This window comes from Salarias fasciatus, chromosome 19, assembly GCF_902148845.1.
Source record: "Salarias fasciatus chromosome 19, fSalaFa1.1, whole genome shotgun sequence".
Classification (NCBI taxonomy): Eukaryota; Metazoa; Chordata; class Actinopteri; order Blenniiformes; family Blenniidae; genus Salarias; species Salarias fasciatus.
In genome coordinates, this window is record NC_043763.1 from 11,423,999 (window position 1) to 11,446,617 (window position 22,619).

The following is a 22,619-nucleotide window of genomic DNA, read 5'->3' on the forward strand; positions in this document are numbered from 1 at the left end:
CAAGCGCATAAGATGAGGCGGTGAGGATTAGAGTGCCAAACCTGAACTCCGTGTTGGGACAACCAGTCTCTCCTGCTGGGGAGGCATCACGGTGCGCTATGGGAGAGTCTGCGCAGCCAGAGAAACCAAGCCCAAGCTGGGCAGAAGGGGTCCACCAGCAACAGCATGTGGCAATGTGGCAATCTCTGAGGTGTTGGCCAAATTAGAGGGAGCAGCAGAACGGCATAAAGAAGGTCCTGTGGTCAAGGGTGCATTAGCGCGTCTTGGCTCACCCTTTGCCAGCAGCGACCACAAACCAACAATAATTATTCCACTAACAGCGATCGGCGCCAAGGGAAGGGTGCAACGCAGCGGGGTGGGTGGGGGCGTAGATTGACCGGTAAATCGAGAGCTTCGCCTTTTGGCTCGGCTCCTTCTTCGCCACAGGTTTACTATTGCAACAACGCATCATCAGTAAGGTAAAACTAACCTGTTTCACGGCGCTGTAATCCCAGTTCACGTTCCTTGTTAGTGGGTGAACAATCCAACGCTTGGAGAATTCTGCTTCCCAATGATAGGAAGGGCTGACAATAAAGGATCAAAAACTAACGTTGAACGCTTGGCCGCTACAAGCCAGTTGTCCTTGTGGTAACTTTTCTGACAACTTCTGCTTAAAACTCAAAAAGTCAGAAGGATCGTGAGGCCCCGCTTTCACGGTCTGTATTCAAAATTAAGATCTAGTGAGCTTTTGCCCTTCTGTGTAATGTAAATATCAGAAAACATTAAAAGAAATTTCTGTTCATTATCAAACAAATTATAATATATCATAATGCAAACACTGACGATGAAAATCAGAACGTCAGCAGGCAAATTTAAACATAGTGTAGGTCAGAAGAAGGTAAATCACAATAGATTTTTTATTAACCTTCAGTTTTTTATGAACAGATTATTCATCTAACTGTACTGATTAAACTCCTTAGAAACATTTATACATGTATTTATCAACCAAGATCAAATCAAAACTCAACATGTTTTTTTTTTTGTTAATCAATTTAATTTCACACTCCTGTGCATTACTTGAAGTATTTTCTTTGTGTTATAACCGTTTATTTTTCAAATGGGCTGCACCGCATAATCTTTAAGTGTATGATAGTCAATCATGTGCTGAAAAAAAAATTAAGATAATTATGCTATAAATAATAATTTTATCACTTTTGCATGTATAAATGTGCCCCACTCTGTTGTTTTTCTGTTTTCCAAAGAAGAAGCTGTTAAAGCTCCAAAGGTGGCTGCCACACCAGACCTCGTAAAGAAAGGTAACACAATATGCTTGTCTTCCCCTTCCTTTCCCGATTGAGCTTCTTAAATGCTTCATTGCGAAATACCTCGTCAGTCTCTATTCAGTCTTTTCAGATGACAATGCCAAATTCAGGTTTGGTGCTGTACATATATTCCCTTTGCTGACAATGACTTTTAACACTCAATAAAGTAAAGTGAAAATGACATTATTTATAGAAACATACACATCGGATCTTTTTCTGTTTTGAAATGCAAGTTGAAAGGCATTGTTGCTGATGCTCGCCATACAATAAAAGCAAGCCTTGCCTCAAGAGCTTTTTTTTTGTCCTGATTTTCCACCAGAGGCTGCTGACAAGGAGCCTAAGAAGGAACTAAAGCAAAAAATAGAAGCTAAACCTGTAAAACCAGGTCAGATAAAGCTTTCCTGCAGATTCAATCCATTTTATCATCATCATATTTTAAGATGTTAATACAGTGAAGGAAAAGGGGAAAATGTAGACTGGGTTGCAATGACAATTTAGTAAGATGGATGTGTCATTAAATTATTTTTATTTCTCTCATCTTTTAGCAGAAGTTAAAGTATCTGCACCAAAGGCCAAGCCTGTTCAAAAAGGTAGGAAAATTTAACTGTTATAAAAGTATTAAACTTATGTGCCTGTAATTTTATAGCTTATGTGAACAAAAACTTTGTTAAACTTCCACAATACTAACAATTATTGTCATTTTTAGATGCAGCCGTTTCTAAACCAAAGGCGAAGGAAGGTCCTCCAAAGAAGGGTAAGTTTGCTTCATATCTGTAACACCCTCACTATGTTTCTTTCTATATTTTTCATTGTGTACGATCGTGCATTCTAAAAGGTTTCTTTCCTTCAAACGTCAAAATATAATGAAGTCGAACACATACAAGATCAACAGTCAAAATTAAATGTGTATTTTACACTTCTGGAGTGCTTGTCAAAATCAAACATCAAAATTCTCCAAGAGGAAATGAAAGATTTTGCAGTTTGTCAGATCACTGGTGACAAATTGACTTTGTTAGTTACATACAGTTTGATTTCAGTGGCATTGGAGTGGAGAACATGGACGTTCTGACAATGTTTATGTTTGATGAACGTTTTGTTGTTTTTTGCGAAAATTTACTGCAAACAATTTGAATTTCTTCTGAGAAAAATCAGAAATTTGCTTACTCCAGACTAAATAAAAAAAAAAGACTGTTGCCACTTTAGCTGCAAAGTATCTGCATATTTTCACAAAGACACCTGCATAATATGGATTTCTGGAATCAGCATTTGGATAATATGAGGTAGAAAAGTAGTTCACAGTAGCAGAACTCCTGAATTCAAACTTTTAAAAAAGTAATTACTGTGTTATTTTATCTGTCCTGTGTCGTGACAGCACTGACGAAAGAAAAAGCCAAAGCAGCTCCTCCAACCAAAGGTAACTTCCGTACGGTTTCCCAGTTGATGACAGCTTTATCACTAAAACACTGAATGATTAAATAATAAACATTCAACACACAGAGGCGGCAAAAGAAAAGGCCAAACCAGTCAGTTTGGAGAAAGGTAATCATGTTTTCTCTCTCCAGATAAATTGAAATGATGAAAATAAGTGTGAATGCAGCTTAATCTTAACACAAAATGTTTGTTCATAGAAGAAGGAGCGGCCAAAAATGCCTCTCTGGTGAGACAGAGGGTCAAAATAGTCCTCACAAAGAAAGGTAGCGCAGTTCATTTGTTTACAGACCATATAGAGCTGGAATAAATATCCAAACTGCTCCATTTAACTATGTTTTTATTGTTCTAGTGGTGAAGCTGCCAAAGGAGAAAGCCAAAGCCAAAGCAGCCGCTACAAAGACAGGTAAAAAAATAATATTTTACGTTTGATTTAATGATCAAACAAGGAGTTGTTTAGGTTTTCAAACTTGACCTCATGTCTTCTGTTATTTAGCTCCTGAGGTTTCAAAGCAGAAGCTCAAACCAGCTGCTAAAGAGCGAGGTAAAACAGAAGGCTAATTGAACTGTAATCATTTTAATTTCTCTTATTTGCTGTGATGCTGACCCATAAAATGTCCCTGTGTAGACGCTCCTCCACTAAAGGCAAAGCCAGCTCCTGTAGTAAAAGGTGAGAGGTCACATCTTTCAGACACGTATAATTTCCACAGCGTATTAACTTTTATATTCAATTATATCGTTACAGAGTCGGACGCACCACATAAAAACATTTCCCTTTCCAAGAAGAAGGTGAGAGTGGTGCCTCTGAAAAAAGGTAAATTCAAATTTTTGCACGTTCACTACTAAATTACGCTTATCACTTCAAGTACAACCTGCTCAATCTCCAGTAATGAAAGCTTTATTTTATGTTTTGTCAAGCTGAAACTGTAGATATGTTTTCATTTTTTCATTAATAGTGTCTCTCACTGCGAGGGAAAAAGTCAAACCGACACCAACAACTAAAGGTAAAACCAGGACAGTCTTATTTTTGTGAATCTGTCAGTTATGTTAGTTTACCGAGAAGAGCGACCTTATCACTAACGTTGACCTGAATCAGCACTTAATTTGACATTTATCTGTGTTTCTATTCTCTAGCTGAAGATGTCAAGGAGAAAAAGGTTGAGTCAGCGACTCCCGAAAAAGGTTTGTATCATTTGTTTCTCACAAAAGGCAAAAACAAAACACCCTCTGATGAGACAGGTACTGGAAAGAAATATGAATATCTGAGAAAGGTTCACAGTTTAATCAGTTATGTGGTTTCAAGCAAGTGCAGTTGTGATATTGTGGTTCTAGATGAAAGAAATTGTACATTTTCAAGATGTTGTCTTTTTTTGTTTAAAGAAATTATGATCTCAAGTTATTAAGAACAATGTGGAAAGGTTTAAGATATTTCAGTTTTCAGTGCAATAGATATAAGACTAAATTTATGGAATAACATGACGAGATGAGCTTGTACAGTGCATATTATATGTGTGCATGTATGTGTGTGTGTGTAATGTGTGTATCATGTTTATGATTTACACAGAAGCCAAAGTTTCAAAGCAGAAATTGAAACCAGCTAAGCCAAAGAAAGGTAGGAAATATTATTTTCTACATCTCTCTTTTACTGTGAGGCTGACACAAAGTGTCTTTCAGTAAATATTTAGATCATGATTCACAACAGGCTGTCAGCAGTGTGTCGTAGATCACTTCATGAGGAATGGCACGTGGATTTTAAGATAAAGCTTGATTCATATATTTAATAAGAGGAGAAAAAACACATTAAACTTTAATAATGTCAAGACATCAAAAATATCATGTGATAGTTTTTTTCATAATGTAAAAGTGAATGAGTCGTTCAATCTGTATGTCTCTCTCTCTCTCTCTCTCTCTCTCTCTCTCTCTCTCTCTCTCTCTCTCTCTCTCTCTCTCTCTCTCTCTGTCTCCCCCTCATGGAAAAGCTGCTCCAGTAAAAGAGAAACCGGCGCCAGCAGTCAAAGGTGAAAATACATAAAAAATCTTTACACACTGAAGCATGTATGTGAACACACCATTAATATTTTAACCTATTAAATTCATTCCAGTGTCGGAAGTGCCGCATAAAAATGTCTCCCTCACTAAGGAGAAGCCAAAGGCGGTGCCACTGAAGAAAGGTATTTCATATTACTCAAATGAAAGAGATAAAACAGACATTTATCACTTGTAAAACCTTTCTGAGTGTTTTATGTTTTCTCCCTCAGTGCCGGTCACTCCAAAAGAAAAAGTCAAACCGGCAGTCACACAAAAAGGTATTTACAGCAAATCGTCCAAACAGTGCAGAACAAACGGCTCTCCTCATGTCAGTGTGTCACGCTGGGCAACAGAGGGTCACAGGTTTGAGCCCCTCATTGGTCACAAGGCTGCACAGCTCCCCCCCCGATGCCCCGTCTCCCACACATGCTGTGTCTCCAAACCCTCCACAACAATGACCCACTGTGTGCACCCAGCTAATGCAATCAAAAATGTGCACGGATGGATGAAGTCCAATTTCCCACATGTAGTAAAAGCAAGGCAGCCATCAATGGTGAAAACTGAAAGTGAACCAATTTATTCAGAAAAAAATAACCTTAATCTTTTTCAGGGCACTCATTAAAATATGTGTGAATTTGAAGATTTTTTTTATCCTAAAGTGTTGTAAAATATCTCCATACTGCAAACATTTCTAGTTAGCATAAAAAGGCAGAATTGAATCCAGTTGTACAAGAAAATCTCTTAAGAAGTAGTAAAAAAAAAAATATATATATATATATATATTTAAATTATTAATAAAATCATATATTTCACCTTTGTACTCTAAAATTCTCTCATTATGCTTTTGCTAATCAAGAGGTTAATATAAAAAGATGCACGAGTTCCTAAATACATGAACTTGCTGGATAAATGTTTTAGGATTTTTTTTTCTAGTATTAACTTTTTACAAGGCTCTCACTGAATTCCATGTGAATAGAATATTTTAATCCTGCAGTGTTAAAATATATATATTTCTAGATTTTAAGACATTAAAATCAGTGTGAATGAACACCTACTTACATACTGTGTGATCACTGTGAATTCACAATAAGCATTGTGGAAAGAATAAAAATATTCACTATCTCTATCAAAGCATCAGTTCAATGAGTTTTGCTGTGACTGTTTGTTTCAGGAGCTGAAGCTGTCAAGGAGAAGAAAGCTGAACCAGCGTCTCCCAAAAAAGGTTTGTTTCTCTTTAATTTACCTGAAAATTGGTTTCTTATTCAGGTCTAAGTATTGCGCCAAAATCAGGGTTGAGTATCCTGGTCCTGGAAGGTTGAACAGTCCTGCATGATATCAGTGTTCCTCTGCTCCAACACACCTGAATTTAATGAATGGATGAATCTGCATAAAGCCTGATAACGAGCCAGCCATTACTTTCAGGCGTGTGGCCCTCCAGGTCCAGGACTGCCTGACCCGGGAATAAACAGTGTTGTAATTTTCAAAATAAAAAAAAAAAAATGCTGAAATGATTTCCAAAGCCTAAAAAGAAACAAGTGTTTGTGTATTTTCAATAAAACACTTTTTTTTTTTTTCATTTTTACAGTAAGTTGAAGTGATTTATGTTGAGTTCTCAGATGCATGCAGTTCACTGAGTGAATGTTTCTAGGACTCTATGAAAAAAAACATAAAAAAAAAAAAAGTTGAACATGTTCTTTCTCTTTCCTGAGAAGACTAAAAACCCTTAAACACAAAATCAACAACGCTTTCTTAATCCATGCATCAGATCACTAAATAATGACCGTGTCAATAAGCTGAAGGGTTTTGGTTTTCTCGCTGAGTGTGATGCTCTTGACTTTGTGCATTTTTCTTTTGACTGTTTCAGAAGCTGAAGCTGTCAAGGAGAAGAAGGTTGAACCAGTGACTCCTAAAAAAGGTTTGTTTTTCTTCAATTCTGTATGTACTAAATAATAACGGAGTCAATAAGCTGAAGGGTTTTGGTTTGCTCGCTGACTGTGATGATTATGACTTTGTGCAGCAGCTGAAGTTTCAAAGAAGAAGCTCAAAGCAGCTCCAACCAAGAAAGGTAAACCTGTGCTTTTATTTACTTTCCTCTTTTCAATTTGTCTCATTTTCTTTGATGCTGAACTTCTCATTTTTTTTCATAGTGGCTGCTCCGGGGAAGGCAAAAGCAGCACCAACATTCAAAGGTAATAAGCTTTTATATTCACGTTTCTGTAGATTTATCTCAAATCAAACCTTTGTTTCACAAATGTATTGAAATTTGATTTATATTCACGTTATCCAGAATCAGAAGCACCACACAAAAATGTCTCCTTAGCGAAGGAGAAAGTGAAGGTGGTGCCATTAAAGAAAGGTAATGTATCTGCACAATAACTTTTTACAATAATTAACTTATTAACTAACTGATTTATTAATTAACTTAATAAATTAACTATTAGCTATAAATTAGTTAACCTTTAACCAACATATACTCCAACTCAAACTGTGGCTGTGTTTTATATTTTCTGTCTTAGTGAGCGTGACTCCAAAAGAAAAGGTCAAACCAGCACCAACAAAAAAAGGTAATTCCAAAGCTCTCTCCTGCTTCAGCACTCCTCGATCTGGTGCTGATGTCTTCATCATGCTTGTAAAGAAGTCCAGTAAGGAGCCCTCATTGCAATCAGGTGTGTTCCAACTGGGAGAGACATGAAGCATGCAGGACACTGGGCCTCGAGGACCAGAGTTAAGAAGCCTTGTTATAGAGGAACCAATGCTCTCATTATTGATACAGTGAGAAGAGATGGAAACAACACAATTAATACTCACTGTGTCTTCACCGTGACCTCAGTATGACCTCAACATGACTTCAACATGACCTCAATATATGACCTAGCTTGATGGTACCGTGAAGCTTGTGTTCCAAATGTAAGACATGATCGTGAAACTTATATAAGATCGCACCTAAGTCCTGTATATTCTCTTTATGACGTGTGGTGGAACAACTTGTTATTCCTCTGCTCTAGTTTTTGAACATTGTACACATCGTAAACTGTTTAACGTTACTGATAAGCTGCAAGATTTATAGATTTTATAGAGCCCTGCTGCTGTAATTTCACCTGCACCCTGTGATTTTATTGTGCGTGGTTTTCAGAGCAGACTGAAGTCCAGCCTGGACTCAGTAGCTCCACTTTTAACCAAAACAATCAACAGACAACCTAAACCCTGGTGGAGAAAAAATGATAAATTCAGTAAACTGAAGGAGTGCTGAAATTAGGTGGAGGAAATCTAACCTGACTGTGGACTATGAAATTCCAAGAAACAGCTCGAAATTTACAATAATGCAGTAAAACAGGCACAAACTTCTCATTTCTCTCAGTGGATCTCGGAAGCTCGAATCCGGTGCTGAAGCCCCTTCGGAATAACAGCAATCTAGATCCCGACGTTTTTAAGTACAGTTTTAGAAAGACTGGCGGTCTTGGCCTACAGCTTAAGCATCTCCCGGTGTGTACGGCCCCATTCAGTGCAGTGCCATGACTGTCTGTTGCAAACAGTGAGAATGGGAGTGTGTGTGTGTGTGTACGTGCATATGTGCAGTTGTGGTGTGTATTTTACTGTGTTGTGTGTTTTATTGTACTGTATATTGGTGGAGGGAGGGGCAGGCTTCCTTTTTTATACTGTTTTATAATTTTTAACGCTGTAAAGCACTTTGTGTTGTCTTTATTACTTTGAGAAGTGCTTAAGAAATAAACTTTGATTGATTGGTTGATTGATAAAGCTGTAAAATGTTACCTACCCAAAGCAAGAATTCCTGAAGAACTGAAATAAACTGAAGTTAACGTTCAACTTAACCTTTAAATTAATGTAATAACTAACTTTTTTTGTTATTTCTTCAGAAGCTGTCAAAGAGCAGGTTGAGCCACTGACTCACAAACCAGGTTTGTTTCTTTTCACTTTCAATAATTTCTTGTTTCTGGAGTGCAAAGGTTATTTGAGGTATTTGTGTTGATCAGACTTAACATCAGCATTTATTATTCTAGCGGCTGTTACCAAAGCAAAACCCTCAGCAGCTAAAAAGAAGAAAGGTATCCAGCAGTGTTGTGTCTGTAGTGGCTTTTATTCTGATATCCTACAAACTTCACTGTTGGGATATTGATCCTGTCATGATCAAGTCATGACAGATCTGCTGTCTGTTCATTTGACTGACATGTAGAATATAACGCTTCACTGCAGCATGAGGACTCAGCTGAGAACACGAGTCACTTCATCCATTCAGCATCATCTTTGCTAAATGGCTGAATATGTTAGTGGCCAATACATCTCAATCAAATGATTAACAAAACACCTATCATATCATTGTTTTTCTGTTCCTCTTCAGATTCTGAAGACAAACCATCAAGTCTTCCCAAAAAAGGTAAAATACATGGAGTCAATATAGTTACTCTCCATTCAAGTTAAATCTCGGCAAAATGACACCTAAAATAAATGTATTCTGTTTTATTCACAGAGCCAGTTGTTAAAAAGGAGAAACCAAAATTAACTCATGAAAAGAAAGGTAAATATGAAAATGATGCATGACTGAAACTGTGAAAGAAAAACTCTTTGTAAAGGTATTTTTATTAGATTATATATTCGTCGTGCAGGCAACAGAATGGGTTTTTCTCATATCAACATTTTACAAGGCATTCATTGCAATCCTAGGAAACCTAATAAATGTGAATCCTCCAGTGTGAAAAACAAACATATTTCAAAACTTTCAAAATCAATGTGAAAAAAATGTGATCATTGTGAATTCACAATAAGCACATTGGAAAGAAGCAAAGTTACCAAAAATAGTAACTGGCTCTATCAAAGCATCAGTTCACTGACTTTTTTTGTGACTGTTTCAGAAGCTGAAGCTGTCAAGGAGAAGAAGGCTGAACCAGTGTCTCCTAAAAAAGGTTTGTTTCTCTGCAATTTTCCAGAAAAACTACATTTCATGCTAAATATACTTAATGCACTAAATAATAACAGTGTCCATAAAGCTGATGGGTTTTGGTTTGATCGCTGAATGTGATGCTCATGATTTTGTGCAGCAGCTGAAGTTTCAAAGAAGAAGCTCAAAGCAGCTCCAACCAAGAAAGGTAAACCTCTGCTCATATTTACTTTCTTCTTTTCAGTCTGTTTCATTTTCTTTGATGCTGAACGTCTCATTGTTTCTCATAGTGGCTGCTCCGGTGAAGGCAAAAGCAGCACCAACAGTCAAAGGTAAGAAACTTTTATATTCATGTGTCAGCAGTATTATCTATAAAGAAGCCTTTGTTTCAAAACTGGACTGAAATTTGATTTATATTCACATTGTCCAGAATCAGAAGCACCACACAAAAATGTCTCCTTAGGGAAGGAGAAAGTGAAGGTGGTGCCATTAAAGAAAGGTACTGTTTACATTAAATTTGAAATAAAACCTCCACAACATCCTTTTACAATCTAATATATCCTCCAACTCAATCTGTGGCTGTTTTATATTTTCTGTCTTAGTGAGTGTGACTCCAAAAGAAAAAGTCAAACCAGCACCAACAAAAAAAGGTAATTACAAAGATGAAAACTGGTTTATTGAATAATGTATTTCAGACCAGGGCTTCTCAACCCAGGTCCTCACTGTGACCCCACCATGACCTATCGCCACGGTACCGAACAGATATGTGTAAAGGCAAGGCGTCACAGCCATCTTGCTGCAGACAGCTGGTTCATTGTTCATCCACTTTAACAACTGTAACTTCATTAGTTTTCTACAGATTGTCAAACGGTTTGGTTTGTTATAAACTTCAGAGATGTAGTTATGACTCTGAGTGTTTATTAATAATTATAGCCAAAGAGCTCTATTCACGAACACAAGTATTTATGTTGTTGTTTTTTTCTTCAGAAGCTGTCAAAGAGCAGGTTGAGCCACTGACTCACAAGCCAGGTTTGTTTCTTTTCATTTTCAATAATTTCTTGTTTCTGGAGTGCAAAACTTTATTTGAGGTATTTTTATTGGTCAGACTTAACATCAGCATTTATTATTCTAGCGGCTGTTACCAAAGCAAAACCCTCAGCAGCTAAAAAGAAGAAAGGTATCCAGCAGTGTTGTGTCTGTAGTGGCTTTTATTCTGATATCCTACAAACTTCACTGTTGGGATATTGATCCTGTCATGATCAAGTCATGACAGATCTGCTGTCTGTTCATTTGACTGACATGTAGAATATAACGCTTCACTGCAGCATGAGGACTCAGCTGAGAACACGAGTCACTTCATCCATTCAGCATCATCTTTGCTTAATGGATGAATATCTTCATGGCCATCACATCTCAATCAAATGATTAAAAAACATCAGTCACATCATTTTTTCTGTCCCTATTCAGATTCTGAAGACAAACTATCAAGTCTCAAAAAAGGTAAAACACATGGACTGATAATAATATTTACTCTCAATTAAAGCTAGATCCCAGCAAAAAAAAACAACAAAAAAACAAAAAACGGAATCAATAGGAGTTAAATATTAAGAATAATGGGAAACTCTACATAAATAGCACAATTTTCAATAGTTAGCATCATAACATTTGTCATTAGGAGTTTAAAACTAAAATATTTACAAATGCACTGGTTCCTAAATATGTTCACTCACGAGATAAATGTTTTACAGTTTTTTCTTATTTCACAAGGTTCTCAGTGCAATCCTTGGAAAATGAAGATCTTAGTCCTGCAGTCTGAAAAACAATATAGGAATATATTTCTAGGCTTTATCACTTTCGAATTAGAGAAAACAAACATCTACTTGTGTACCGTGTGATCATTGACAAATTGCAATAAGCACTTTGGAAAGAAATAAAGTTATTAAAAACATTAATCGACTCTGTCAAAGCATCAGTTCAGTTTTTTTGTGACTGTTTCAGAAGCTGAAGCTGTCAAGGAGAAGAAGGTTGAACCAGTGTCTCCAAAAAAAGGTTTGTTTGTCTTCAGTTCTGTATGCTCTAAATAATAAGTGTCAATAAGCTGAAGGGTTTTGGTTTTCTCGCTGACTGTGATGTTTATGACTTTGTGCAGCAGCTGAAGTTTCAAAGAAGCTTAAAGCAGCTCCAACCAAGAAAGGTAAACCTGTAATTTTGTTTAATTTCCTCTTTTTAATTTGTCTCAATTTCTTTGATTCTGAACTTTTTCTCTTTCTCATAGCGGCTGCTCCGGTGAAGGCAAAAGCAGCACCAACAGTCAAAGGTAAGGAGCTTTTATTTTCAGGTTTGTCTAGTATTTTCTAAAAATAAACCTTTGCATAACTTCAAGATGGTAATAAAATTTGATTCACATTCACATTATCCAGAATAAGAAACACCACACAAAATGCCCTCATAACGAGCCCTCATTGCAATCAGGTGTGTTGAAACTGGGAGAGACATGAAGCATGCAGGACACTGGGCCTCGAGGACCAGAGCGAAGAAACCCTGTTCTAGAGGAACTAATGCTCTCATTATTGATAGAAACGAGAAGAGATCTAACCAGCACTATCAATGCTCACTGTGTCTTCACCTTGACCTCAGTATGACCTCACCATGACCTATCTTGATGACAGTGAGAAGGTTCTGTTCCAAATGTGTGACGTGATGGTGAATCTTATCTTACATCACATTGAGGATGTCCAGTGTGTTCTCTTTATGACAAGTGTTGGAACAACTTGTGCTTTCTCTGCTCCCTGGTAGTTTTTGAGCACTGTTCATGTCATAAACAGTCTAAGTTGCTGGATAAAGCTTTAAAATGTTTGCTGCCCAAAGCAAGAACTCCTGAAGAATTTCAAAACTGAAGTAAACTCGAGTTGGCTTTCAACCTAATCTTTAAATTGAGGAGTAACTGACTTTTGGTGTGTATTTCTTCACCAGCTGTCAAAGAGCAGGTTGAGCCACTGACTCACAAACCAGGTTTGTTTCCTATCACTTTCAATAATTTATTGTTTCTTGGAGTGCAAACGTTTATTTGAGGTATTTGTATTGATCAGATCAGATCAAAATTTACAATAATGCAGTAAAACAGGCACAACCTTCTCATTTCTCTCAGTGGGTCTCGGAACCTTCGGCTCCTCTTCTCCACCTTCGATATTTTAACAGGCACCGATTTTAATAAAACTTTTAAGGCGCCGCCAGACGCTCTCTGTGAGAACTTTGCAGAACACTTCAGAACTCAAATCGTGGACATCAGGTCCAGAAGAAGTATTTGTGTGTGTGTGTGTGTGTGTGTGTGTGTGTGTGTGTGTGTGTGTGTGTGTGTGTGTGTGTGTGTGTGTGTGTGTGTGTACGTGCATATGTGCAGTTGTGGTGAAGGTGTGTATTTTACTGTGTTGTGTGTTTTGTTGTACTGTATATTGGTGGAGGGAGGGGCGGGTTTCCTTTTTTATACTGTTTTATAATTTAAATGCTGTAAAGCACTTTGTGTTGTCTTGATTACTTTGAGAAGTGCTTCAGAAATAAACTTTGATTGATTGGTTGATTGATAAAGCTTTCAAATGTTTCCTACCCAAAGCAAGAACTCCAGAAGAACTGAAATAAACTTAAGTTAACTTTCAATTTAACCTTTAAATTGAGGAATAACTGAATTTTTTTGTTTATTTCTTCAGAAGCTGTCAAAGAGCAGGTTGAGCCAGTGACTCACAAGCCAGGTTTGTTTCTTTTCACTTTCAATAAATTCTTGTTTCTGGAGTGCAAAAGTTTATTTGATGTATCTGTATTGATCAGACTTAACATCAGCATTTATTATTCTAGCGGCTGTTACCAAAGCAAAACCCTCAGCAGCTAAAAAGAAGAAAGGTATCCAGCAGTGTTGTGCCTGTAGTGGCTTTTATTCTGATATCCTACAAACTTCACTGTTGGGATATTGATCCTGTCATGATCAAGTCATGACAGATCTGCTGTCTGTTCATTTGACTGACATGTAGAATATAACGCTTCACTGCAGCATGAGGACTCAGCTGAGAACACGAGTCACTTCATCCATTCAGCATCATCTTTGCTTAATGGATGAATATCTTCATGGCCATCACATCTCAATGAAATGATTAAAAAAACATCAGTCACATCATTTTTTTTCTCTTTCTCTTTAGATTCTGAAGAAAAACCATCAAGTCTCCTCAAAAAAGGTAAAACTCATGGAGTGATTATATTTACTCTCAGTTAAAGTTAGATCCCAGCAAAAACAACATCTGGAATCAATCGGAGCAAAATATTAAGAATAATGGGAAATATTACATAAATAGCACCTTCCTCAACGGTTAGCATCATAATATTAGTCATTAGGAGTTGAGAGGGAAATATTCGAAAATGCATTTGTTCCCAAATATGTTCACTCAAACGCTTTAGGTTTCTTTCTGATTTTACAATGCTGTCAGTAAAATCCTGACAAAATGAATATCTTAATCCTGCCGTCTGACAAAACAATTGAGGCTTTAACACTTTAAAATTAGTGCAAATAAACACCTACTTAAGTACAGTGTGATCATTGGCAAATCAAAATAAGGACTTTGGAAAGAAACAATGGGTAACACTTTACTTGAAGCACCCAGTATAACACATTATAGGTAGTTACAAACACTCACACATGATCACAATGCTTTATAACTCACTATACAGCATAGGGTTAGGGTTAGGGTTAGGTCCTGGCATTGTGATCATCTATGAATGTTTATAACTATAGCTACATATGTTATCATGGCATTATAATGCTTTATGAATGTACTTATACTGTGTTACACAGGGGGGCTTCAAATAAAGTGTTACCAATGTTCCTAAAAATATTCACTGGCTCTGTCAATGCTTCAGTTCACTGACTTTTGTTGTGTTTATTTCAGAAGCTGAAGCTGTCAAGGAGAAGAAGGCTGAACCAGCGTCTCCTAAAAAAGGTTTGTTTCTCTGCAATTTACCATTAAGAGAAAGTTCATACTAAAAATTCTGTATGTGCGAAATATTAATGGTGTCAATAAGCTGAAGGGTTTTGGTTTGATCGCTGAACGTGATGATTATGACTTTGTGCAGCAGCTGAAGTTTCAAAGAAGAAGCTCAAAGCAGTTCCAACCAAGAAAGGTAAACGTGTGCTTTTTTTACTTTCCTCTTTTCAATTTGTCTCATTTTCTTTGATGCTGAACTTCTCATTTTGCTCATAGTGGCTGCTCCGGTGAAGGCAAAAGCAGCACCAACAGTCAAAGGTTAGAAGCTCATATATTTCATGTTTCAGTAGTATGATCTAAAAATAAAAATTTGTCTCAAAAATGTATGAAAATCTGATTTTATTTTTTTTCACGTTATCCAGAATCAGAAGCACCACACAAAAATGTCTCCTTAACAAAGGAGAAAGTGAAGGTGGTGCCATTAAAGAAAGGTACTGTGTACAGTTTATGTTTGATATGTAAAATAAAACCTGCAGCACAACAACCTTTTACAATCGAATATATCCTCCAACTCAAACTGTGTCTTATATTTTCTGACGTAGTGAGTGTGACGCCAAAGGAAAAGGCCAAAGCAGCACCAACAAAAAAAGGTAATTACAAAGGTTAAAACTGGTTTATTAAATACTGTCGGCTTCTCAACCTTAGTCCTCGAGGCCCAGTGTCCTGCGTGTTCCAGCTCTCTCCTGCTTCAGCACTCCTCGATCTGGTGCTGATGTCTTCATCATGCTTGTAAAGAAGTCCAGTAAGGAGCCCTCATTGCAATCAGGTGTGTTCCAACTGGGAGAGACTTAAAACATGCAGGACACTGGGCCTCGAGGACCAGAGTCAAGAAGCCCTGTTATAGAGGAACCAATGCTCTCATTATTGATACAATGAGAAGAGATGAAACACTACAAATACTCACTGTGTTTTTATCATGACCTGTCTTGATGGTTAAAGACAAGCTTCTGTTCCAAATGTGTGACACAATGGTAAAACTTATCTAACATTACATTGAGGAAGTCCTGTGTGTTTTCCTCTCTCTACTCTGCTCTCTGGTAGTTTTTGAATTGTTCATATAAACAATCTAAGATAACAGATAAAGCTTTAAAATATTTTCTACCCAAACTAAGAATACCTGAAAATTTTTAAAATTGATGTAAACTCAAGTTCACTTTCAAATTAACCTTTAAATTGAGGAAAACTGACTTTTGTTGTTGTTTATTTCTTCAGAAGCTGTCAAAGAGCAGGTTGAGCCAGTGACTCCCAAACCAGGTTTGTTTTCTATCACTTTTAATAATGTGTTGTTTCTGGAGTGCAAAAGTTTATTTGAGGTATCTGTATTGATCAGACTTAACATCAGCATTTATTATTTTAGCGGCTGTTACCAAAGCAAAACCCTTGGCAGCTAAAAAGAAGAAAGGTATCCAGCAGTGTTGTGTCTGTAGTGGCTTTTATTCTGATATCCTACAAACTTCACTGTTGGGATATTGATCCTGTCATGATCAAGTCATGACAGATCTGCTGTCTGTTCATTTGACTGACATGTAGAATATAACGCTTCACTGCAGCATGAGGACTCAGCTGAGAACATGAGTCACTTCATCCATTCAGCATCATCTTTGCTTAATGGCGGAATATCATCACATCTCAATCAAATGACTAAAAAAACATCATTCGCATAATTTTTTCTGTTTCTCTTCAGACTCTGAAGACAAACCATCAAGCCTCCTCAAAAAAGGTAAAACACATGGAGTCATTATGTTTACTCTCAATTAAAGTTAGATCCCAGCAAAGCAACACCTGGAACCAATAGGAGCAAAATACTGACAATTATTGGAAACACTACATAAATAGCACCTTTCTCAATAGTTAGCATCATAATATTTGTCATTTGGAGTTAAACACTTTTCTTATTTCACAAGGCTCTCAGTGTAATCCTTGGAAAATGAAGATCTTGGTCCTGCAGTCTGATAAAAAATATATAAACATATTTCTAGGCTTTATCACTTTCAAATAAGAGCAAACAAACATCTACTTGTGTACTGCCTGATCATTGACAAATCGCAATAAGCACTTTGGAAACAAAGTTACTAAAAACATTAATCGACTCTGTCAAAGCATCAGTTCAGTTTTTTTTTTTTTGTGACTGTTTCAGAAGCTGAAGCTGTCAAGGAGAAGAAGGTTGAAACTGTGTCTCCTAAAAAAGGTTGGTTTCTCTTCAATTCTGTTTGTAATAAATATTATTGGTGTCAATAAGCTGAAGGGTTTTGGTTTGCTCACTGAATGTGATGATTATGATTTTGTGCAGCAGCTGAAGTTTCAAAGAAGAAGCTCAAAGCAGCTCCAACTAAGAAAGGTAAACCTGCACTTTCATTTACTTTCCTTTTTTCAATTTGTCTCATTTTCTTTGATGCTGAACTTCTCATTTTTTTCATAGTGGCTGCTCCGGTGAAGGCAAAAGCAGCACCAACAGTCAAAGGTAAGGAGCTTTAATGTTCATGTTTCAGCAGTATTATCTCAAATCAAACCTTTGTTTCAAAAATTTATTAAAATTTGATTTATATTCACGTTATCCAGAATCAGAAGCACCACACAAAAATGTCTCCTTGGCAAAGGAGAAAGTGAAGGTGGTGCCATTAAAGAAAGGTACTGTATACGGCTTATGTTTGATATGTGAAATATAAGTTGCACAACAGTCTTTTACAACTTAATATATCCTCCAACTCAAACTGTGGCTGTTTTTTATTGTCTGACCTAGTGAGCGTGACTCCAAAAGAAAAAGTCAAAGCAGCACCAACAAAAAAAGGTAACTACAAAGGTCAAAACTGGTTTATTAAATACTGTCGGCTTCTCAGCCCTGGTCCTCGAGGCCCAGTGTCCTGCATGTTCCAGCTCTCTCCTGCTTCAGCACTCCTCAGTCTGGTGCTGATGTCTTCATCAAGCTTGTAAAGAAGTCCAGTAAGGAGCCCTCATTGCAATCAGGTGTGTTCCAACTGGGAGAGACTTAAAACATGCAGGACACTGGGCCTCGAGGACCAGAGTTAAGAAGCCTTGTTATAGAGGAACCAATGCTCTCATTATTGATACAGTGAGAAGAGATGGAAACAACACAAATACTCACTGTGTCTTCACCACAACGTCAGTATGACCTATCATGATGGGATAAAGTCAAGCTTCTGTTCCAAATATACGACATGATGGTGAATCTTATGATCACACTGAGGAAGTCGTGTGTGTTTTCTTTATGACGACATGAACATGAACTCCTGATGACTGATAAAGCTGTACAGTGATTCAAACCCAAAGCAAAAACTCCTAAAGAATTTTAAAAGTGCAGTAAACTCAAGTTAACTTTCAAATTAACCTTTAAATTGAGGAATAACTGAGGAATGATTGTTGTTAATTTTTTTCAGAAACTGTCAAAGTGCAAAAACATTAATTGGCTCTATCAAAGCATCAGTTCACCGACTTTTGTTATGACTGTTTCAGAAGCTGAAGCTGTCAAGGAGAAGAAGGTTGAACCAGTGTCTCCTAAAGAAGGTTTGTTTTTGTATGCCTTAAATAATAACAGTGTCAATAAGCTGAAGGGTTTTGGTTTGATCGCTGAACGTGATGATTATGACTTTGTGCAGCAGCTGAAGCTTCAAAGAAGAAGCTCAAAGCAGCTCCAACCAAGAAAGGTAAACCTGTGCTTTTTTTTACTTTCTTCTTTTTAATTTGTCTCATTTTCTTTTATGCTGAACGTCTCATTGTTTTTCATAGTTGCTGCTCCAGTGAAGGCAAAAGCAGCACCAACAGTCAAAGGTCAGACACTGTTATATTCATGTTTCAGTAGTGTTATCTAAAAATAAGAATTTGTTTCAAAAATGTATTAAAATTTGATTTATATTCACGTTACCCAGAATCAGAAGCACCACACAAAAATGTCTCCTTGGCAAAGGAGAAAGTGAAGGTGGTGCCATTAAAGAAAGGTACTGTATACCTGATATGTTTGATATGTGAAATAAAATCTCCACAGCAACCTTTTACAATCTAATATATCCTCCAACTCAAATTGTCGCTGTTTTTTATATTTTCTGTTTTAGTGAGTGTGACTCCAAAAGAAAAAGTCAAACCAGCAAAAACAAAAAAAGGTGATTACAAAGATTAAAAGTGGTTTATTAAATGCTGTATTTTTGAGGAACTACTACTCTCATTATTGACACAATTAGATACAACAGAACTCCTTAAGAATTTTAAAACTGAATTAAACTCAAATTAACTTTCAACTTAACTTTTAAATTCATGTAATATCTAACTTTTTTTGTTTTTTTTCTTCAGAAGCTGTCAAAGAGCAGGTTGAGCCAGTGACTCACAAGCCAGGTTTGTTTCTTTTCACTTTCAATAATTTCTTGTTTCTGGAGTGCAAAAGGTTATTTGAGGTATTTGTATTGTTCAGACTTAACATCAGCATTTATTATTCTAGCGGCTGTTACCAAAGCAAAACCCTCAGCAGCTAAAAAGAAGAAAGGTATCCAGCAGTGTTGTGTCTGTAGTGGCTTTTATTCTGATATCCTATAAACTTCACTGTTGGGATATTGATCCTGTCATGATCAAGTCATGACAGATCTGCTGTCTGTTCATTTGGCTGACATGTAGAATATAACGCTTCACTGCAGCATGAGGACTCAGCTGAGAACACGAGTCACTTCATCCATTCAGCATCATCTTTGCTTAATGGCGGCATATCTTCATGGCCATCACATCTCAATGAAATGATTAAAAAAACATCAGTCACATCATTTTTTTTCTCTTTCTCTTTAGATTCTGAAGAAAAACCATCAAGTCTCCTCAAAAAAGGTAAAACTCATGGAGTCTTTATATTTACTCTCAAATAAAGTTAGATCCCAGCAAAGCAACGTCTGGAATCAATATATTCTGTTTAATTCACAGAGCCAGCTGTTAAAAAGGAGAAACCAAAATCAACTCATGAAAAGAAAGGTAGATATTTTAAAAATGAAAAAGTGAAACTTAAAAAAAAAACATCTTTATGAAGGTACATTTATTTGATTATATATTTCGGTCTTGTAGGCGACACAATGACTGATGACTTTTTCAAGGATTTCTTCAGTAGAACATTTTGTTAGGTGAAGCCACAGTTATATTATGTTATGTCTTAAAGTGGACGTAAAGATTAATCAATCTGGATTAAATCTGCAAAACTTAACATATGTGCTTTCACAAAAGTGAAATATCTACTCTGAATCGTAATAATAATCCTCTGTCTAGTTTATTTTTTAAAGTGATATTATATGCTGCACATCTTCCCTATTTTTGAAGAGCTAAGCAGTTTGTCGTAACTGCATCCTGAAATCAGTTTGTTCTGTTTTCATTCACAGATTTAGACATTAAGAAGGAGAAACTCAAACCAGCTCATGGAAAGAAGGGTAGGTATTAATTGATTCATGTGAACATGTGTTTCACTGCAAATTAAGACACATCATTATTATATTTCAGTTTATGAAATGACATGTCACAATATATGTACTGTATACACACACACACACACACGCACAGTCTTGTATTTCTATCCTTGTGGGGACCGTCCATTGACTCCCATTCATGTCTAGCCCCTAACCCTGACCCTTACCCTAACCCTAACCCACACCACAACAAAGCCTAACCTTAAAGAAATGTTTTTGCACTTTTACTTTTTTCAGTAACAACAACATGGTCAAGAAAACACTGTTTCTCCTACTTAGGACCGGAAAAAGGTCCCCACAAGGCACGTCGTTCCACGTTTTGCTATCCTTGTGGGGACATTTGGCCCCAACAAGGATAGAAATACAAGAACACACACACACACACACACACACACACACACACACACACACACACACACACACACACACACACACAAATACTTCTTGAAAAACTTTGAAAACTTCATTTCTTATTCAATTCAGCACCTTCTAAGGTGGAGGCTGAAACAAAGAAGGAAAAAGCCAAACCTCGACTGAAGAAGAAAGGTAGTTTGATCAAACAGAAAACGATCTGTTTGTCTCGTGCCGGCGAGTTTTCTGATGCTATCTGAAGAGTCTGCCCTTCTATTCACTTAGAGCTCAGAGCACCACAGGAGAAAGTTAAACCAGCTGTTAAGAAAGGTACAAAAACAACCTTGATTTCTCACATTGTCATGATTTGTGACAGATGTTTTAAAATGGTCCTTTCTGACGATCAGAGGTTTTCAAAGTGTGGTCTGGTGAGCCCCCACTCAGAGAACCTGAACTGTTGTTTTTCACATTATAAAATTTTATCAAAAACTGTTATTAGGCTCCAGAAGACGACTGCTCTCCCCACTGATCCACAGCCGCCATAATAAAGTAGTTTTATTTCAGCTTGGATGCAGGTAATATAAATCATAACACATCACATTTTTAATTCATCCCTTTTTTCTTAATATTGCCAATTCATTGTATTTTGTTATGTTCTTTTCAATTTGTTGTAACTTAATTTGACATTTTTAAAATTCATTTGTTCACCATTATTTTACTGCTTCCCTCTCTAACCATCTTGTGTTCACAAATGTAGGTCATCGGCAATTAATCGTTGTGACCGTCACTTCTTGTTTTTACTATGATTTTCCTTAAATATCATAAAGGAAAGAAAAAAAAATCCAGTGAAGATTCCTGCTTGGAGCAGCCTGTCCCACGCTTTGAAAACAACTGAGTTAGATCAATAGTTTGTGTTTAGAAAGTGTAAGATGATCAGAGAGCACTTGCCTTTTGTCTCTGACGCTCCAGCTGGATTGAGAAAAAAGATCAAACCGGTCCGTGTGAAGAAAGGTAAATGAGTGGCGTTTCTGTAAAAGTAGAAATTCAGAGTGGATTTATGACTGGTTGCAAAATGTAGATTGCTGTATTTTGTAAAAGATCAAATTGAATCAGAGAGGGAGGAATCCCGAAAGCTGCTGAAATCAGTCAACAGTGAATTGTCATCAGAAACATTCACCTGTTGAAGTTGTGGGGAAAACTGCCGTTTTCCCACAGTGGGCCTGAGAAATGACTTTAGATACGCACATTGTGTGCATTTTTCTATGGCTGATGTTCAAAATACAGCATGTACTGATTGCCTTCTGTATAATAAATTCACCTTTAACCCTGAAAACATGCATAATTTGCAGTAGTGTGACAAATGCTAGAGTATAGCAAAACAAACATAGAGAGAAGACTTTGCTCTCAGCCAGAAACAAGTGGTTTAAAACTAACAACTGGAAGCAGTTTCCACTGAAGACTTCAATGTGCGCTGATACAGCAGCACCGCATTCATTTCAAATCTGAACAACAAACACCTATTGGCTTCTGGCTGTTTTCAAAAAAAACAAAACAAATCACTTCAAAATGTGATCAGAGCTTCATAGTTGCTTCAAGCTGTGAGACTTTTTCTCACATGGCAAAGCTGAAACAATGCTGAGTCAGCATTGTTGGACAGCTGGCGTCGTCTACATTAAAGTTATTCATGCAAAGTTTTCACAATTGACCCTTTGTTTCTTTGGCAGACCTGGAGACCCATAAAGAAAAGGACAAACCAGCTGCAGCAAAGAAAGGTATGATATTATTTACAGAGACAATGAGCCATTACCAAATCACCATTGATGAAACCAACTTTTCTTGCAAAAATCTACTGCTGTTTATTCAATTATTGACCTGTTACTTCAGCATTTTATGACTATTCCTATATATTTATTTATCTTTTGAAATGTCATGATGTGGTATTATTAAAAATATTTTAAAAAATTAAAGATCTTTTATGTTAAATAAGCAATATTATTCCCTGATGGTGCAGCTATTTTCAGAAAAACAAAAAGAATCGACACATAAATTAAGCTTTGGTACTGTAATTCATGAAAGCCAACTGGTAATCTGATTACTAGGCTGGCCAAGAAAGGTCAACGCCACAAAACAAGTTACAATGCAGCAA

The 22,619-nt window shown here is 36.8% G+C and overlaps 1 protein-coding gene across 27 annotated transcripts in view; it reads left to right on the forward strand.

Annotated features, from left to right (window-relative positions):
- LOC115406290 (titin-like) overlaps positions 1-22,619 on the forward strand; it is a 40,172-nt gene that overhangs the window by 13,653 nt on the left and 3,900 nt on the right. Inside the window, exons 16-84 of one of the 27 annotated variants that reach the window (XM_030116191.1) lie at positions 1,242-1,295; positions 1,621-1,686; positions 1,847-1,891; positions 2,008-2,055; positions 2,674-2,715; positions 2,799-2,840; positions 2,930-2,995; positions 3,082-3,135; positions 3,226-3,273; positions 3,358-3,399; positions 3,475-3,543; positions 3,686-3,733; positions 3,864-3,911; positions 4,294-4,341; positions 4,709-4,747; positions 4,832-4,900; positions 4,988-5,035; positions 5,929-5,979; positions 6,622-6,672; positions 6,775-6,822; positions 6,905-6,946; positions 7,045-7,113; positions 7,274-7,321; positions 8,633-8,674; positions 8,777-8,821; positions 9,115-9,150; positions 9,244-9,291; positions 9,626-9,676; positions 9,812-9,859; positions 9,942-9,983; positions 10,082-10,150; positions 10,254-10,301; positions 10,639-10,680; positions 10,784-10,828; positions 11,119-11,151; positions 11,650-11,700; positions 11,801-11,845; positions 11,927-11,968; positions 12,625-12,663; positions 13,356-13,397; positions 13,501-13,545; positions 13,839-13,874; positions 14,583-14,633; positions 14,767-14,814; positions 14,895-14,936; positions 15,041-15,109; positions 15,221-15,268; positions 15,891-15,932; positions 16,036-16,080; positions 16,363-16,398; positions 16,816-16,866; positions 16,969-17,016; positions 17,098-17,139; positions 17,238-17,306; positions 17,419-17,466; positions 18,150-18,200; positions 18,293-18,340; positions 18,423-18,464; positions 18,563-18,631; positions 18,746-18,793; positions 18,981-19,022; positions 19,126-19,170; positions 19,464-19,499; positions 19,593-19,640; positions 20,039-20,086; positions 20,606-20,668; positions 20,759-20,803; positions 21,443-21,484; positions 22,198-22,245. In XM_030116191.1, the coding sequence (XP_029972051.1) occupies positions 1,242-1,295; positions 1,621-1,686; positions 1,847-1,891; positions 2,008-2,055; positions 2,674-2,715; positions 2,799-2,840; positions 2,930-2,995; positions 3,082-3,135; positions 3,226-3,273; positions 3,358-3,399; positions 3,475-3,543; positions 3,686-3,733; positions 3,864-3,911; positions 4,294-4,341; positions 4,709-4,747; positions 4,832-4,900; positions 4,988-5,035; positions 5,929-5,979; positions 6,622-6,672; positions 6,775-6,822; positions 6,905-6,946; positions 7,045-7,113; positions 7,274-7,321; positions 8,633-8,674; positions 8,777-8,821; positions 9,115-9,150; positions 9,244-9,291; positions 9,626-9,676; positions 9,812-9,859; positions 9,942-9,983; positions 10,082-10,150; positions 10,254-10,301; positions 10,639-10,680; positions 10,784-10,828; positions 11,119-11,151; positions 11,650-11,700; positions 11,801-11,845; positions 11,927-11,968; positions 12,625-12,663; positions 13,356-13,397; positions 13,501-13,545; positions 13,839-13,874; positions 14,583-14,633; positions 14,767-14,814; positions 14,895-14,936; positions 15,041-15,109; positions 15,221-15,268; positions 15,891-15,932; positions 16,036-16,080; positions 16,363-16,398; positions 16,816-16,866; positions 16,969-17,016; positions 17,098-17,139; positions 17,238-17,306; positions 17,419-17,466; positions 18,150-18,200; positions 18,293-18,340; positions 18,423-18,464; positions 18,563-18,631; positions 18,746-18,793; positions 18,981-19,022; positions 19,126-19,170; positions 19,464-19,499; positions 19,593-19,640; positions 20,039-20,086; positions 20,606-20,668; positions 20,759-20,803; positions 21,443-21,484; positions 22,198-22,245 (3,348 nt within the window). The remainder of the gene's footprint in view (positions 1-1,241; positions 1,296-1,620; positions 1,687-1,846; positions 1,892-2,007; positions 2,056-2,673; positions 2,716-2,798; positions 2,841-2,929; positions 2,996-3,081; positions 3,136-3,225; positions 3,274-3,357; positions 3,400-3,474; positions 3,544-3,685; positions 3,734-3,863; positions 3,912-4,293; positions 4,342-4,708; positions 4,748-4,831; positions 4,901-4,987; positions 5,036-5,928; positions 5,980-6,621; positions 6,673-6,774; positions 6,823-6,904; positions 6,947-7,044; positions 7,114-7,273; positions 7,322-8,632; positions 8,675-8,776; positions 8,822-9,114; positions 9,151-9,243; positions 9,292-9,625; positions 9,677-9,811; positions 9,860-9,941; positions 9,984-10,081; positions 10,151-10,253; positions 10,302-10,638; positions 10,681-10,783; positions 10,829-11,118; positions 11,152-11,649; positions 11,701-11,800; positions 11,846-11,926; positions 11,969-12,624; positions 12,664-13,355; positions 13,398-13,500; positions 13,546-13,838; positions 13,875-14,582; positions 14,634-14,766; positions 14,815-14,894; positions 14,937-15,040; positions 15,110-15,220; positions 15,269-15,890; positions 15,933-16,035; positions 16,081-16,362; positions 16,399-16,815; positions 16,867-16,968; positions 17,017-17,097; positions 17,140-17,237; positions 17,307-17,418; positions 17,467-18,149; positions 18,201-18,292; positions 18,341-18,422; positions 18,465-18,562; positions 18,632-18,745; positions 18,794-18,980; positions 19,023-19,125; positions 19,171-19,463; positions 19,500-19,592; positions 19,641-20,038; positions 20,087-20,605; positions 20,669-20,758; positions 20,804-21,442; positions 21,485-22,197; positions 22,246-22,619) is intronic. The other 26 variants (XM_030116193.1, XM_030116195.1, XM_030116192.1 and 23 more) reach the window with 26 other exon arrangements.